The sequence below is a fragment of the Yarrowia lipolytica genome, chromosome 1D, assembly GCF_001761485.1.
Source record: "Yarrowia lipolytica chromosome 1D, complete sequence".
Taxonomy (NCBI): Eukaryota; Fungi; Ascomycota; class Dipodascomycetes; order Dipodascales; genus Yarrowia; species Yarrowia lipolytica.
In genome coordinates, this window is record NC_090773.1 from 202386 (window position 1) to 217383 (window position 14998).

The 14998-nt window shown below is 47.2% G+C and overlaps 7 protein-coding genes and 3 non-coding genes across 10 annotated transcripts; 4 read left to right on the plus strand and 6 right to left on the minus strand.

Moving 5' to 3' along the window:
- Nucleotides 1–794: 794 nt before the first annotated feature.
- Nucleotides 795–1811, minus strand: YALI1_D02041g (uncharacterized protein; the record flags this gene model as incomplete). The annotated part of the gene is made up of 1 exon (XM_502298.3): nucleotides 795–1811. One exon carries the CDS (start codon nucleotides 1809–1811, stop codon nucleotides 795–797), a length of 1017 nt encoding a protein of 338 aa, XP_502298.1.
- Nucleotides 1812–2212: 401 nt separating this feature from the next.
- YALI1_D02050g (uncharacterized protein) lies at nucleotides 2213–2665 on the minus strand (the record flags this gene model as incomplete). Its single annotated transcript, XM_068282569.1, has 1 exon — nucleotides 2213–2665. The coding sequence occupies one exon, from the start codon at nucleotides 2663–2665 to the stop codon at nucleotides 2213–2215; it is 453 nt and encodes a 150-aa protein (XP_068138670.1).
- Nucleotides 2666–3987: 1322 nt separating this feature from the next.
- On the plus strand, nucleotides 3988–5351 carry YALI1_D02063g (uncharacterized protein; the record flags this gene model as incomplete). The annotated part of the gene is made up of 2 exons (XM_502299.1): nucleotides 3988–4025; nucleotides 4442–5351. The coding sequence occupies 2 exons, from the start codon at nucleotides 3988–3990 to the stop codon at nucleotides 5349–5351; spliced, it is 948 nt and encodes a 315-aa protein (XP_502299.1).
- A 201-nt stretch (nucleotides 5352–5552) lies between these two features.
- On the minus strand, nucleotides 5553–6131 carry YALI1_D02085g (uncharacterized protein; the record flags this gene model as incomplete). The annotated part of the gene is made up of 1 exon (XM_502300.3): nucleotides 5553–6131. One exon carries the CDS (start codon nucleotides 6129–6131, stop codon nucleotides 5553–5555), a length of 579 nt encoding a protein of 192 aa, XP_502300.1.
- Nucleotides 6132–6373: 242 nt separating this feature from the next.
- Nucleotides 6374–7312, plus strand: YALI1_D02087g (mitochondrial 37S ribosomal protein uS5m; the record flags this gene model as incomplete). The annotated part of the gene is made up of 1 exon (XM_502301.3): nucleotides 6374–7312. The coding sequence occupies one exon, from the start codon at nucleotides 6374–6376 to the stop codon at nucleotides 7310–7312; it is 939 nt and encodes a 312-aa protein (XP_502301.1).
- Nucleotides 7313–8189: 877 nt separating this feature from the next.
- Nucleotides 8190–8261, plus strand: YALI1_D02105r. Its single transcript has one exon. It is a non-coding gene; the product is annotated as a tRNA-Ala (tRNA).
- A 194-nt stretch (nucleotides 8262–8455) lies between these two features.
- Nucleotides 8456–8533, minus strand: YALI1_D02109r. Its single transcript, XR_011031475.1, has one exon. It is a non-coding gene; the product is annotated as a YALI1_D02109p (non-coding RNA).
- Nucleotides 8534–8619, minus strand: YALI1_D02110r. The gene has a single exon. It is a non-coding gene; the product is annotated as a tRNA-Trp (tRNA).
- Nucleotides 8620–9807: 1188 nt separating this feature from the next.
- YALI1_D02137g (uncharacterized protein) lies at nucleotides 9808–11352 on the minus strand (the record flags this gene model as incomplete). Its single annotated transcript, XM_502302.3, has 1 exon — nucleotides 9808–11352. One exon carries the CDS (start codon nucleotides 11350–11352, stop codon nucleotides 9808–9810), a length of 1545 nt encoding a protein of 514 aa, XP_502302.1.
- Nucleotides 11353–12687: 1335 nt separating this feature from the next.
- YALI1_D02150g (uncharacterized protein) lies at nucleotides 12688–14460 on the plus strand (the record flags this gene model as incomplete). Its single annotated transcript, XM_502303.3, has 1 exon — nucleotides 12688–14460. One exon carries the CDS (start codon nucleotides 12688–12690, stop codon nucleotides 14458–14460), a length of 1773 nt encoding a protein of 590 aa, XP_502303.2.
- Nucleotides 14461–14998: the final 538 nt, after the last annotated feature.

Genomic DNA, 14998 nt, shown 5'->3' on the forward strand with positions numbered 1-14998 from the left:
GTATTATAAAAGGGGTTAGGGATATACGAAAGTTACCGCGGCAACAGTGCACTCATATCGCGTACGTAGATACTATTATAGATGGAATATGATAGATCAAGTATCTGCTAAGATCCATTAATCACGTGACTTTGACCTACATCACGTGAATTACCAGACACAGGTTCTCAATGTTTCGTAAAACGGTAGTTATGTTGTCTCCTTATTTACATAAACGGTAATTGGCATGGAGTTAGTCAAACGACGTTGATGGGAGTCAATTCGGGGTTGAAAAGAGACAGAGATGTGACGACTACTATATGAACACGTGGGAATGAAATAATATGTGCTCTAATTGTAATATTAAAGATATTACTTTTCATATTTTTGATACATTGGGGAACTGTAGTAGTTCCATGATACGTGTATTTAGTTGGTATTATTCCTAAAATAGTAGTTGAAACAGAAGTAAAAGTTTGTTAGGCTGTAGCAGTTCATATGATGGAAACAGACACACTTCAAATACGACCATGTCCGCAAGATGTGTCTGTGACTACATAGTGATGATAATTTCAATCGCCTCTACACAAAATATTCTGAATTCTTATTATTACGGGAAAAAATCTGTTTTGACATCTCTTCGTATGAATGTACGTTTCTCCTCCACCCTGATATATTAAAGCATTAACGCAAGATATCACGTGAATATGTTTATATACTTGGCTGTATAATATCGTTCCATTTGTCGCTACTTGTGCTCACCTTCATCTATCTTAATCAATATCATTATAATAAACAACCGTCTATGATCCTACTTAGAGCTTTGTCTTAGCAATGTCATAAACGAGCTTCTCTCCATGAATCTTACCGTCCCGATGGAGCTGGTAACCCTCTTCGACCTTCTCCAGGCCTCCAAGCACCTTTGGTTTGTTAGGAACAATCTTGCCCTCCTTGAGCCAACCAGTCAGCAGCTTAGCATACTCCTTGGCAATAGTCACCTCGGGAAGATGCTCCTGATCAAAGACTCGGTAGGCCTGGATGGGCGACACAGTAATGTGTTTGGGGAAGTTTTCCGTGTGCTCTGCGTTTCGACGCACGGTGGTGTACTTTGCGGGAGAGCTTCCAGTAGTCTTAGAGGACGTTGTGGCTGAATCAGGGGTTCCAATGGCGTCTAGGACATTGGGAATGTCGCCATACTCCTTTCGAATCTGCTCCACAACATCAGCGTCCTTGTAAGAAAACACCTTTTCGGCTCCCAGAGCCTTGAGTTCGTCAGCAGAGGCAGGAGACGCCACGGTGATGACTCGGTGGCCTCCCAGCTTGGCCAATTGAATGGCGTATCGGCCAACGGACGAGTTTCCACCCCAGATGAGCACGAGCTCCGACTTACTGCCTCCTCTCTCAAGACCCAGCTTGTGAGGCAAGTAAAGGCCGTGAACGGCCGTGAAAAAGCCCACGGGAAGAGTGGCAGCTGCCTCAGGAGCAATGTTATCGGGAATGACCACGTAGATCTCGTCCTTGGCAATGGCCCATTGAGCAAACGCTCCAGACTTGGAGGGAGTGCTTCCATTGGCAAAAGCAGCAATTCGAGTTCCCTTGAGCTCCTTGTCCACAACTTCGGGAGCAATCACGTCCACAATTCCAACGAGATCTCGGCCGGCGATCTCTCCGTCGGGGATCTGTTTCAGATCATAGGTTCGCACATCAATGGGGTTCTGGGCAGCAAATTCGACCTTGACCACCACGTCTTTAGGAGTGTCAATTTTGACCGTGGGCTCTTTGAGAGTCAGTTTGTGGTTCTCCACGACCTGGGCGATTCCTGTTCGGGGCATGTTGAGCGAGTTTGGGTGTTAATTGAGTGCTTGTAGTATGTTGTGTGGAAGTTTGACAGATTCGCTGTCTGGTATATATAGTCGCTTAATAGCAGTTTATGCATCTTCATGCACCACATTGGTAAGCGTGCATCTTCCCCACAATAGGTTAATCAAGCCACAGTCTTTGTGAGTGTGGCTTTGAAGAGGCCTCGGTTCGACTTTTGGCTAGGATTTTGGGCCGACTTATTAATTGATTATGTAGCATGTGTGCTGCTAATTGCGTAACTGGACTCCGAAAGATGGAATACTATGGCGTCATTAAGCCATGTCGAAACCCACCAATAGTAGCACCACATAAGGGACGCATCTTGCAGCATCCTCTTGCAGCAGCAGCATCATCATCATCTCGCAGCACACAGCTACGGAGTGGGCAACGAATTCACCCTCAAGTTCTGCTGAGCCTGGATTAACGCGTTCAAATGCTCCATATCAGCATTTATGCTCGCCTGCACAGCTCTTACGGAATCTTGGAGCGCCTGCGCTTGGATTGAGTGCTGGAGCTGGAGCTGATGCCGCAGATTGGAGTTCTCCACCTGACATACTGAACGACACCGGTCCTCACAGGAGCATAGAGTAGTATCTGGGTCAAGATGACGTGGAGGGGTTGCCACTTTGAAGCACTCACAGCTGTTCCCCCCATGGGTCTTGTTGAGATAGGTGGTTAGGTGTGTTGACAGAAGGGTGAGAAACTCCTGGTCGTGTGGCTGTAGCTTGGTGCCCGAAGCCTGGATATCTTTTAGTTGTTCGGAGATGTGTTTACTGATGATTGCAATTGGTTTCGGAAAGGGGTATTTGGGCTTTGATGGGGGCATGCTGGTGGTATTGCGGGTATCGTACGTACTGATATCTGGTGTCTTGGATCGTGTCGTGTTCCCTGCCTGTGCTTTTATAGACACGACCAGTCACATCCACAGTGTAACGTCATGGCCCCAAACATACCATCGTCAGGTGATTTGACAGAATGGAGAGGGCTATCAGGAAGATAAAGGCGGATATATATATTCCAGGAACGTGTTTGTGTCATTTATAGGGTATGTTAGTTGTTATTTTTTGGGGACGAGCTTCCAGAAGGCTGCACAAAGCAGCAGCTTCTTTTGACAAAGATCATCAATATAATCAGCATCTATAAAAGGGTTGCGAGACACATGTTATATATATCTACCATCTACCATATATCTATCCATCCAATTTTCTCAATTTCCCTCAATTTATGCATTTTTTTCAATTTTTTCAATTTTTTCAATTTCCCCAATTTCCCCAATTTCCCCAATTTTATCCAATTTATCCAATTTATCCAATTAATACAAAATAATGCCTGCATAAAGCAAGCCAATACCCCTCTCTCTAATGCCCACATACAGTATGTACGTACTCATACAGAAACGACGCAGAAAAATAACACGATCCACTACAAGAAAAAACAACCAGAACAATTGTCAAAGTCTCATTGACCACTGTCACCTCCCCGAAACTAAATTACGCGTCATCTAGCGATAGTCGAATCTAAACGAGGCAGCTGTTTGTCCATTGTGAAACAGCTACTGTACGTACACTGTATGTGATGCTACCATCTGAGGCAGGGTGGCAAATTATCCCAATTACTCCTTGGTTCTGACTCGTGTTTTGAAGCCGACAGAAGCACTATTTCAATCAAAAACCCCTCAGATGCCTCGCTTAGAGAATGGTCTGATAGATACGACTGTTGCTGCCGCGTAACTTTGGTTAGTATTAAAGGTTCGAGTGAGATGAAGTACGAGTGCGAGTTCAAGTACAGTACCGTATCAGTACGAGGAGATTTGGTGTACATGTGGAAGATTATTTCATCTCCACTTTGCTGTCTCCTACTTCACCCCTGTGTCCAATCATGTCTCCAAATGGGCTGTCGATTACCCCTTGATAGGCTCTTAAAAGATCACTCGTGGACTTGTGGGACCCTCTTTTTCGACTCTAAATAAACTTCCGATAATGTGGGGTCTGTAATTAAGGGACCAATATAAACTGATGTGCTCGGCTTCACACAGACACACAAGTACACACTGACTCATCACGCACAAGTACACAAAAGTCCACAGATCCACACGAAAACCACACAGACACAAATAACAGTTACCACACACAAACACACACAACGACAATGTGTATTTTATTGGCCACTCAAGGACATCCTGATTAGTGAGTATCTGAATGAGACACACAGCAGGAGAAGGGTTACAGACACAGACACAGACTCAGGCTTTGGAGTGACACTAACAGCGACCACACCACGCTCATACGTTACAGGTCAGGTACCACCACACTGATCGGAATGTTGCTGTTTTGTTGTAATGTTTTTTTTTTTTTTTTTTTTTTTTTCCCCACCAGTGGATGTTGTGGCACTGCCAAAGTCACATTGTGACCACAACCTGGTTATGATACGGCTAGACTAATCTGCTGCGTGTGTATATTGTCGAGTCCTCCTGAAACGTGTTCTGGTTATATGCGACTCTCGAACACTGTTGCAGCTGTGCTTTGGTATCATTGTCTGACATACTAGCTTGTCTGACATACTACGAGCAGTTCCACTGTTATCGTCGTTCCGGCTAACACAGTCCCCTCATCCTCCTATCCAACCGCGACGAGTATCTATCCCGCCCCACCGCAGAAGCCTTCTTCTGGGACGACAACGTCCTTGGACCCCTAGATCTCGCCCGGGAAGAGCAAGGCACCTGGATCGGATGCAACAAACAAGGCAAGATCGCTGTGATTCTCAACTACCAGGAGAAACGCGACAAGGATGCCATTGGCGACATCAGCCGCGGAAAGTTCCCCAAGGAGTTCCTCCTCTCCAATGAGTCGCCCGAGGAGTTCACCAAGAACTTCAAGAGACGATACCCCGAGGACAAGCTCCAGGCCGCTGGTGGCTTCTCCTTCCTCTTTGGCCAGGTGGATTTGAACGGGAAGACACAGTTCTCCATCATTTCGAACCGTGGTGGCGATCATGAGTGGGTGGCAAGGGATCCAGAGGACCAAACCATTGGAATCTCCAACTCGCTGTTCTGCAATCCTTGGCCCAAGTGCGCTCTGGGAATTGAGCGGCTGGATGAGGTAGTAAAGGAGAGCGTGGAGTCTGGAAGCAGTCGCAAGGAACTTGTGGACTCGTTATTTGACGTTCTTTCACACGACACGTTTGATCCCGGCGCCAAAAAGGGCGCCTCCGAGCAAGAGATCCACCATGCCCTGCGCCAGTCAGTGTTCATTCCCGTCATTGCTGCTGCGGGGTACCAGGAAGGCCAGGACTGGAACGTGACGCACCCTTTTGGAAAACACTATGGCACTCGGACACAAACCATCATCATGGTGGGTAAAGACGGACAGCTGCGGTACTTTGAGAAGACTCTCCATACAAAGGACACTGACGAGAAGGAGGAGCATCCGTTAGTTGAGCATGTTTTCGAAATCAACAAGGAAAATAAGAGCGGGGGAGGAGGTTCTGGAGGTTGGAGGTGTTTGTTGTCGTGAGCAACAGCAGTTAACAGGTGAGTGTAGTCGTGAACGAAGACGACAAACCCGCCTCAGAGGCACTGAGTTTCTGTGATGTAGTCGTGACCTTTCTCGGCATCCCGCGATCTTCCGATTCAGATTTTAAATAATGCTCTATTGATACTATGTGAATTACAATCTCCATGCCCGTGGATTCTAGATCCTTCCTATTCCTTTTGCTTACTCCTTGGACTTCTTTTCCTTCTTGTCTTTCTTTTCCTTTTTCTCCTTCTTGTCCTTCTTGTCCTTCTTGTCCTTCTTTTCCTTCTTCTGCTTCTTTGCAGAAGGCTCCTCGGTCGTCACATCCTCCTGGGATCGCTTTTTGGTACTTGTAGATTTAGATGCAGTCTTCTTGGTCTGGCTAGCAGACGAAACAGGCATGGCAGAATCCAGTCCGTAGTCCTCGGGTCCGTAGCCAGTAGGGAACCATCTCTGATGCAGACCGTCCACCTTACCAACAATGGGTTTGGGCACACAGACCTGTTCGAGGTCGACAGGAGGCAGAGACACCTTCTCGACGAGCTGCAGCTGCTCGGAAACGGTCTGTTGGGTGGCTCCAAGGTAGTCCGCGTCGGTCTTCTTGCCGAAGACAAACACATTGTGTCCTCCCTCCATGGTCTGCAGAATGTATGTCTTTTTTCCGAGGGTGACCTCACCGTCGATTTCCAGCGGCTGTGATGCGAGGTCGGCCATTTCGACGCCCTTGGGGAGCTTGATAGACCACAGGGTCGTGTTTTCCTCGGGCAGGTCGGCGATCATGATGGTTGGTGTGTGGGTGTGTGGGTGATTTCGAAATTGAATATGCGATATGCACAAATTTTTGATTAAAGTTTTTAATTGATATTGAGTTGACTTTGGTGGAAGTTGAACTGACAACCATTCAGAATGTAGCCTTTAATTCAACTTTGGGCGGAGTCGAACCAGCGGGTGAAAATTACCTCGCATTTGTGTGATTTTGCACAAACCAGATCACAAACCAGCTCACACAACTACAGTCGAAAATGCTCCGACAACTGGTGAAACAGACCCGTGTGGGTTGTATGGCGACCCGAGGCTACGCCAACACCGCGGCACTCGCCCATGAAGAGCGGCTCAAGCACCTCAACTTCCTGTCGCAGTACTACGACGCCGAGACGGTCGAGTCGATTCTCAAGGCCGAGGCTGCCATCAAGCCTGAAGAGTGGGCCGCCAAGTCGCCCCTGTCGCGAATGTCGCCCGGCTACTTTGACGACTTCACCGAGCACGATCCCTTCTACGATCACGCTACTAACAAGTGGACCAACTTTTCGCAGCCACGACAGCCAGTGCCCACCGAGCACGTGCTGGGAACCAGCTCGGCATACCCTCTGGGCTCGCTAGAGACCGGTGACGAGACCGATTCTATTGTGGACACAAAGTTCACCGAGAACATCGAGCCCCAGTTTCACGACAGAATGACTCGAAACACCAGACTCCTGCTAAACAGAATTGTCAAGAGTCAGACCGGAAAGGGAAAGAAGATGCAGTTCTGCGTGCTTGTGGCAACTGGAGACGGCAAGGGAATGCTTGGATTGGGCGAGGGTAAAGATCCTCTGTCTTTCCCTGTGGCTCTCGAAAAGGCCATGTGGAAGGCAACTCGATCTATGAAAATGGTGCCCCGATACCAGAACCGAACTATCTACGGCGAGGTGTACAAGAAATTCCACGCCGTGCATCTGACCATGCGGTCTGCTCCTGCTGGTCACGGTCTGCGAGTCAACCCCATTGTGTCGCAGATGTGCAGCATGGTGGGTATCACTGATATGACCTGTAACGTCTACGGCTCGCGAAATCCCCTGAACGTGGCCAAGGCCGCCTTTGAGGCGCTCACCCAGGAGCAGGTCATCCCCGACTCCATTGCACAGATCCGAGGCAAGAAGCTCGTTAACCTGAACGAGACCTACTTCGCCAAGTCGGATTAAAACTTGTATATAGCCTATGAAGTGCCCTCGATTAAAAAGAAGGAGTGGACCGTAGTCAGATTGTAGAGCGAGAGTGTTTAAGCAAACTTCAACTCTCTTACGTGAAAACGTGACTGAGCAAAAGAGCAGTACAAGTACAAGTAAATACTGTGTACTTAATGGCGGAGTAGTCAGTCAAGATACCTTCTTGATCCAAAGCCACTCAAAGATCTGTTTTCCAGACAAAGGTGATATACAACAACGTCTGCTTCTACTTGTACTGGTATATACTTGTACAGTATGTCCTCTAACCCGCGTTTTGCTATCGCTGCTACTGGTACACCACAGTGTGCCTGCACACACGGTACTACAAGTAGCGGTATTACTTGGCGAATTTTTATCAAGAGCCGACGAGACATGAGACTAAGTTGTACCGATATGAATAAAATGCCATTTTGAAGTCCCGCACTTTCTAGCAGCTTAATAGAAGTTATGAACTGAACTATTTCAAACATGACTACAATAATCTACCTTAGCAAGTTCTAGAGGTCATGAGGTACGCAATAACCAGGTCTAAAAGGCAGTATAATCAGAAAAAACAGCTGAGTATGACTCTGATAAAAAGGTATAAGGAAATGATCAACTTAGGTACATCGAATCCCTACATTTTTTGATTAGTTCTCTCAGACACCTGCTGCATCACTACAAGTAGCCACAGTAGAACCACCAAATGCTACTATTTCGAGACGGAAAATCTATACACGAGATACTAATGAATCCATGAAATAGGAATATTCTTTAATATGGACGAAATTCTGCTTAATTTCCCCGTTTTCGCCCCTTCGAAACACCATTCTCGAGCTTAGATGTATTCACCACACCTTGCTCTACACTCGTTGGGCGTGTAGCACAGTGGTAGCGCGTGGGCTTTGCATGCTTGAGGTCACCGGTTCGAACCCGGTCTCGTCCATTTTGCCCTCAGAAGCAAGTAATTTTTTTTTGACTGTTGATGTAAATGGTAGATTCCGAAGGCTACGACAGAGATATGTGTCTGGCGGAAGTGCGCAGGATTGAAAGATCATTATTTTCCTAAGTAAGGTTTAACTTGACCAAACTAAAAATATGACATTACATAATGATTAAGTAATAACCAAGTAATACCGGGCAAAAAAAACACTGATCAGCTAGAAGCGATGGGACTCTAACCCATATTGTTTCCTCCACTGCCAGTTCGTGAGAACTTGACATGGACAGGAATTGAACCTGCAACCCTTCGATTACAACCGAAATGACTGGAGTCGAAAGCTCTACCATTGAGCCACCACATCAGTGTGTGGATTTCGGGGCATGATTGAGGCTATTTGAGATGTAAAATCAAAAAAAAAAGTGGCGCAAAAAGCCCTAATTTGAAGAAAAGAGGTCCACAAACGACCCAAAAGAGCTAAAGAAGACTAGAGTAGAAGTCCTCATAATCAATGTGTCTCTTGAAATGGTTTTACAGCCTATAGGACTGTTCCTAGCTTGAGTTGAAGAGGTGAAGAGGGAAAGGGGGACATTAAGTGGAAAATTCAAAGTGCTTATCAATGAGATTAACTGCAATTAGAATACACTTAAAATACTTAGAATACACCTGAAGTACTTTTCAAACAACCCACTTACTACTACTGTACTGTACTGTACATTATCACTCTAACACCATCTACAGTATGTTCAATCTAATATCAGTTCAGACCCTTGGGTCAAATGAACACCATCTCCAGCCCAAAAGGAGTTCTAAGACCAACAGAAATTGTCTACATAGTTATTTAAAGCCATTTAAATCATTTTAGGTACTTTTATTGACTCTCATTTACGCAAGATGATGCACAAGCGTCCTTTATGTCGTATGACTGAGAATGGGAGGAAGTACAGGAGCACCACTTCCTAGACGATAGTGTAAAGGTCTGACTTAGTGTGTTCAATTAATTAACTGTGTATTGTTTTATATATGTTCCAGGGATGGCTATATGGCCTATCTATGGGAAGTAAGGAATCTCAGTCGAGGCCCCCTTTTGAAACCCTACTGGAATCTGTACACCATTAAAAGTAATAAAAGAGAGATATTATCCTGTTTTCGTGGAGATCTGGTGAATCGACAGAATACAAGTATTGCACTTGTACTCGTTCCTGTATTGAACAATCAGCAGTGGCGGCGTGTGAACACTGTTATGCCGCAGCTTGTTTAGAAACTTGTATGACGGTACATACTGTACAGTTCTTGTAATACGATTCTACCGCCTGCTTACCAACTTGTACATCACAATCAGTTCCATATATTACAAACATAACTTACCAGGGCAGCTAACCCTGCTCCTACCTACTATTCCTCCACAACAGATTCACTGTGCCTTCAAACCCATTCCTGTTGATGTGAATGTGGAGTCCGGCAAAGAGACTTAGTCTTTCACGCTTCATGGCGCTTGCAGCCGGAAGCAAAGGAAGTGCTACCTACCTATCCTTGGCTTTTCGCTCGCCGTTCACAACTTGCTTAGATCAATATCAATCTCAATCGTTGCAATTCTCGAATCAATACTATGCGTCTTCAAACACACCTTCTTGGCCTCCTCCTCGGCGATCCCCTCCGCCTTCTCCATCTCCTTCTGTCTAATCTCCTCAGCCGACTGATGGAAGATCTTGACGGTCGTCTTGAGACGCGAAAAAGGATCGGCATTGACACCAGAGTTGCTCATGGCAGCCTTTCGTCGCGCCTCCAGATCCATCAACTCAGCCTTTCGAATGCTCTCCTGGTTGGCCTTTCTGTTTCGAGCATTGACCTCGGCAAACTTGTCTTTCTGCGACGAGATGGGCTTGGACGTGTTCAGTGCCTCCAGCTCGGCCAGCTGTTCATCAATCTTGGCCATTTCGTCCTCATTTCCTTGGTCCTCGGCAATCTGGCGTCTGTTTTCCAGCACTGCCCGCTCAATCACAGCGTTGGCTCCCCGACCCGCAGACAGCTTGGACCGTCGGCGGACCATGTCGTCAATCTCCTGCGATGTGAGAGGTCGCGTGGCCAGCTCCTTGAGCTCCTTGTGTTTCCGTTCCAGGCGCTGGACACTGGGCAGGGAAACGCCTCCCTCCTCACACGCCTTTTTCCACTTGACAAAGTCCTCCTCAGTGAAGGGGCTGTCAGAGCAGTATCGCATCTCAAAGTTGGCTTCGTCGGCTCCAAACGCCACCTTGAGCGAAAAGTTGACTGTAGTGCCCTCCAGGGAATACGTCTTGTGTTTGAGGGGGACAACCTCCTTCACGAGACACACTCGGTTTCGCTGTTCCGTTCTGCTGACGGCAATTGGAATTCGAATGTAAGAACCGACCACAACCTGCTCGAATTCAGGATAGAAACAAAACTTGGCGAGCTGGGATCGCGAGAACCGGACTGAATTGAGTAGTCGTACGTCAAGTGTCTTGACCACCTCCTTTTCGTCCACCACATGATCCTCCGGTTCGTAGCCGTCGTCAAAATCGTCTTCCTCCTCCTCTCCTTCGTCTTCCTCGTCGTCGTCGTAATCATCCTGTTTTCGGGCTCGCTTCTCTCGTCGCTTTTTCAATTCACTCAGCTTTTCTCTCTTGGAAGATCGCTCAGAGTTGCGCTCGGTGTCCCGCTTTCGCTGCTTAAGACGCTGAGTCAGGTACTTTTTCTCCTGGTACTTTTGCATCTCCTGCGATCGGTCGAACAGCAGAGACTCTCGCTCCATTTCAGTCATGTTGAGCAGCTTCTGCCGATCGGCTTCGTCCTTGTATTTACCCTCCAAGGGGTAAGGCACGAACTCGTCTTCGGACTCATCGTCGTCGTCGTCGTCGTCGTGGTCAACGCCCTTGGCTTCATAGTCATCCTCGTCGTCGTCCTGATGGTCGTCATCACCATCATCACCTCCATCGTCATCATCTCCCTTGTCGCCATCTTCACTGTCCTCATCAATACGTCGACGTTTGGAAGGCTCGGCCTTGGATGTTAGATCGCCCTCGTCAGAGGAGTCCACGCCGCCAGCAAGCGCAAGAAGATCGTCGTCGAGATCGGACATTTTGGGGTGTTGTAGTGCTGCTGCTTCCAGAGAGACAAATCTCAAGATGTCGATGCTGAACGCCAAACTCAAAGTCACGTGTTGGGACAAGCTGGGAAACGGGGGATTGAAGGGATCGGTGGATATCCTAATATTAGGGGCTACCGGGGGTAGATTGAGAGGTCATGTGACAATAAATGGATCTGGGCAACGATTTTGATCAGATTCACAACTTCATATTTCCAATTCCTCCCATTTTAACCGATTTTATGACGCTTTATTGGGACTCAATGATGTTCAACACTGAAATTTTTGAAATTTCAGAGAGAAAATGTGACGAGCTGGGCTGAGCCACGTAGCGATCTTTTGAAAGACAGATATTCACTACTTGAACTTGTACAGCACTTGTAGCATGTAATTCAGTAAAAATACACGGACCAACTGTGATTTCGGAGTCCCCTTGGATACCTTCTCCGTAGCTTTACTTACATTAGTTGATAAGTAGTGAAGAGGAAAGTTCACCTCGGTGTGTCTCGCTCGGCTTTCAGAGGAGCTCGAGCTATGATTTTTATACAGTTCCAGAGGAGGTACACGTATTCTGAGCAAATATTAGATATTAATTATAATTATATTCCAGAAAAGTGTCCGTAGTTGCTGTACAGTAGGGAATGTGGAGTTCCTGTTAGTTAGGACATTTGTGGGCTATTACATGGGATTTTCTAACGTTAACATAGACCTGACTTCTAGACTCAGAACAGAACTAGTCATTGAATTAGTCCCCAGGAATTATCGACCCTAGCATCTCAGGATATAGTCAATAAAAGTAGTAACTACTCGATAGTCGCTTAATACATTATTTCGGAAGCTGGGTCCGTACAGTATAGTGTCATAGATTCACACAAGCCACTTGAGATACTCTAAGCCACGCATCCGCCAAGGCACCGGTTCGACACCTGCAAATCACGAATATTAGGGATGTCCACAAAACACCGAAAAACGAGAATAACACGAAATCGACATACACCAACGCCCCCCTAACTTCACTACACACACTCTCCTCATATCCAGCAAGCCAGCTCGACTCTGGTCTCCTACTCTGTCTTCCTTGCTGTCGTCTTGCAGGCACTAATATGCCTATTTCTAGGTCTGGAATGAGACTAGTCAATGTAACCGTAGACCAGGAAACGCATGTCACATAGCGGGTGTGGCAACGCGCGCAAACAAACACAGAAGCAGTGATATAAAGCCACGGCGATTGCGTTGCTTGCGTCGCTCCATTGACCAGACCAAATCAGCTCCTGAAGTTTCAGACTCATTTCCTCACACGCCAGTATTAGACTGCATCTCAGTGCTGCAATGGAAACTCTACTTTTATTCTTTCCAAACAGTACCAGCACCAGCACCATGTCCAACCAGACTCAAATGAGCAAACGGTCACCGTCGATTCTGGTGACCGATGTGCGGACTAACCCCGTGCGGCCGGCGCCGTTTGCAGGCGGCCGGCGCCAGTCCTTCTCGAAACGGCCCAAATCGAAAGGAAACAAGTTCAGCAACATTAGTGTGTCTGGACTGTTGGACGGAGCTCCAGCAAAGCGACTGCAACACGACTACCAGAGCACGGTGCAAAAGGCGCGAGGCATCCCACAGCGAACGTCGAAACAGTCGCAAAAACTGGTTTTGATCCCAGACGAGTCGCCGTCCTACGACGACGATGATGAAGACGCTTACGGAGTGCCCATCCCCGGAAAGCTGAAGGGACACGAGCTGTTCGACCTCAACACAGACGCAGATGCTTACGACGAGGCCAACGCCAAGGTGTATGTCACAGATGTGCCCAGACGAAGTATAGCCGAGCGAATGAGCAAAGATGCGCGAGATGCAAAGCTCCCACGAGTCACAGCCTACTGCACTGCCGAAGGGTATAGACTCAAAGCCACGGCCGAGTTTCTGCAGGAAAATCATGAAATTCGACCGCGAATCTACGACGAAGCGCTATTTGCGCCCTACTACCTGCCTCTTCTGCCTGGAGAAGACGGTTGCCGGGTCAGAAGCTCCCCCCCTTTAAGAAACGCAGTGGGAGAGTCTCTTATGGAGACCCTGATTGAGACGTCGGAGAACACAGACCATCATTTTGAGTATTACGGAGCCGACGGAGAGGAGCCGACGGACTTTTCACCTAAAGATGCCCCCATACCCCTGAAAGAAGAGTCCACTTCTCCGGAGTCCTTGTCTGAACCTCAACCTGGAAGTTCAAACGATACACATAAATCAGACGCTCCACCACCCACTACGAAACGTCTACCCACTCTCCCGGACCTCAAGCGACACGCAGAACTGTTCATCTTTTCGTACGGAGTGGCAGTGTTCTGGAACTTCACCGAAGCGCAGGAAAAGGAGATTCTGGCCGACCTCGTGTTTGCCTCGGAGGAGAGAAAGGAAGAAGGTTCAGGCAGCGTCGACGAGGACTACGAGGAGGAATTCTCACACAATACCACCGGTCAGGACTGGGGCAAACTGGGCTCTCGATCTTACCGACACGCCGAACGACACGAAATCGAAACCGAAGAGTTCCACTTTGTGTACTCTCCACAGGCAGAGCGGCCGCGAATCTTCAACGACATGATCACCTTGAGGTCAGGAGACCATATGGTGAAACTGGCCATGTCCCACGCCATTGCCCAGTCCACAAAGCTGTGCAGATTCGAGGCACGTATGGACACCAACATGCATAACGTCAAGCATGTTCCGAAGGTGCTGGCTTTGACTGGTAAGCTGGGAATGCAGAGAGAAGACGTGTTGAAGATGAGCGGTAAATTGTTCCAACTCAGAGTTGATGTCAACTTGTCTTCAAACGTCCTGGATACTCCTGACTTCTTCTGGGAAGCCGAACCGTCTCTACATCCTCTGTATTCTGCCGTGAGAGAGTACCTGGAGATCGATCAGCGGATTCTCGTGATTAACGAGCGATGCAAGGTCTTTTTGGACTTTATCGATATCATTGCTGACTCCATTGCGGAGTTCAACATGTCGAGAATCACGTGGATCATTATTATTCTCATTGTCTTGTCATTGATTGTATCTGGATTTGAGATTGCTTTCAGATATAGCATGTTGAGGAGGAGACACTAGTGGCTGAGAAGAGCGAGTCCCATGTGACTTTTAACAAACGAGATTCTTCCAGTCAAGTCTTCACGTGACTACAATACTTCTTACCACATGACACCAGTCCGAATGAATCGCCCCTGCACATTCACCACTCACTCTCTTGTATAAACATAACCACATAATAGGGAAATCCCTTAATACATAGCATTTTCACAGGCAATAAAAGGATCCACGTGATTATGTGAGGAGCCGCGCGAAGTCACGTGACTGAAAACAGAGTTATAGGTTGCTTGTTAGGTTAGGATATGATCCTTACTTGCACTTGTAGTTGGCTTTTCAATACAGCTAAGGTCCAATCACGTGATTTTTGTACCATTGGAAGCAGCCTAATGAGAGGAGTCACGTGAGATGCTAGGAATGACTCCAGCACATATATTGATGCTACAACGAATACAGTTGCGTGTGTGGATATGTCGCTGCGGCACCTCCTGTCTTTTAGTCATATGTTGTTGACAACTCGCTAAGCTAAGCTCGTTATCAGTAATAAATAAGTCTATATCTA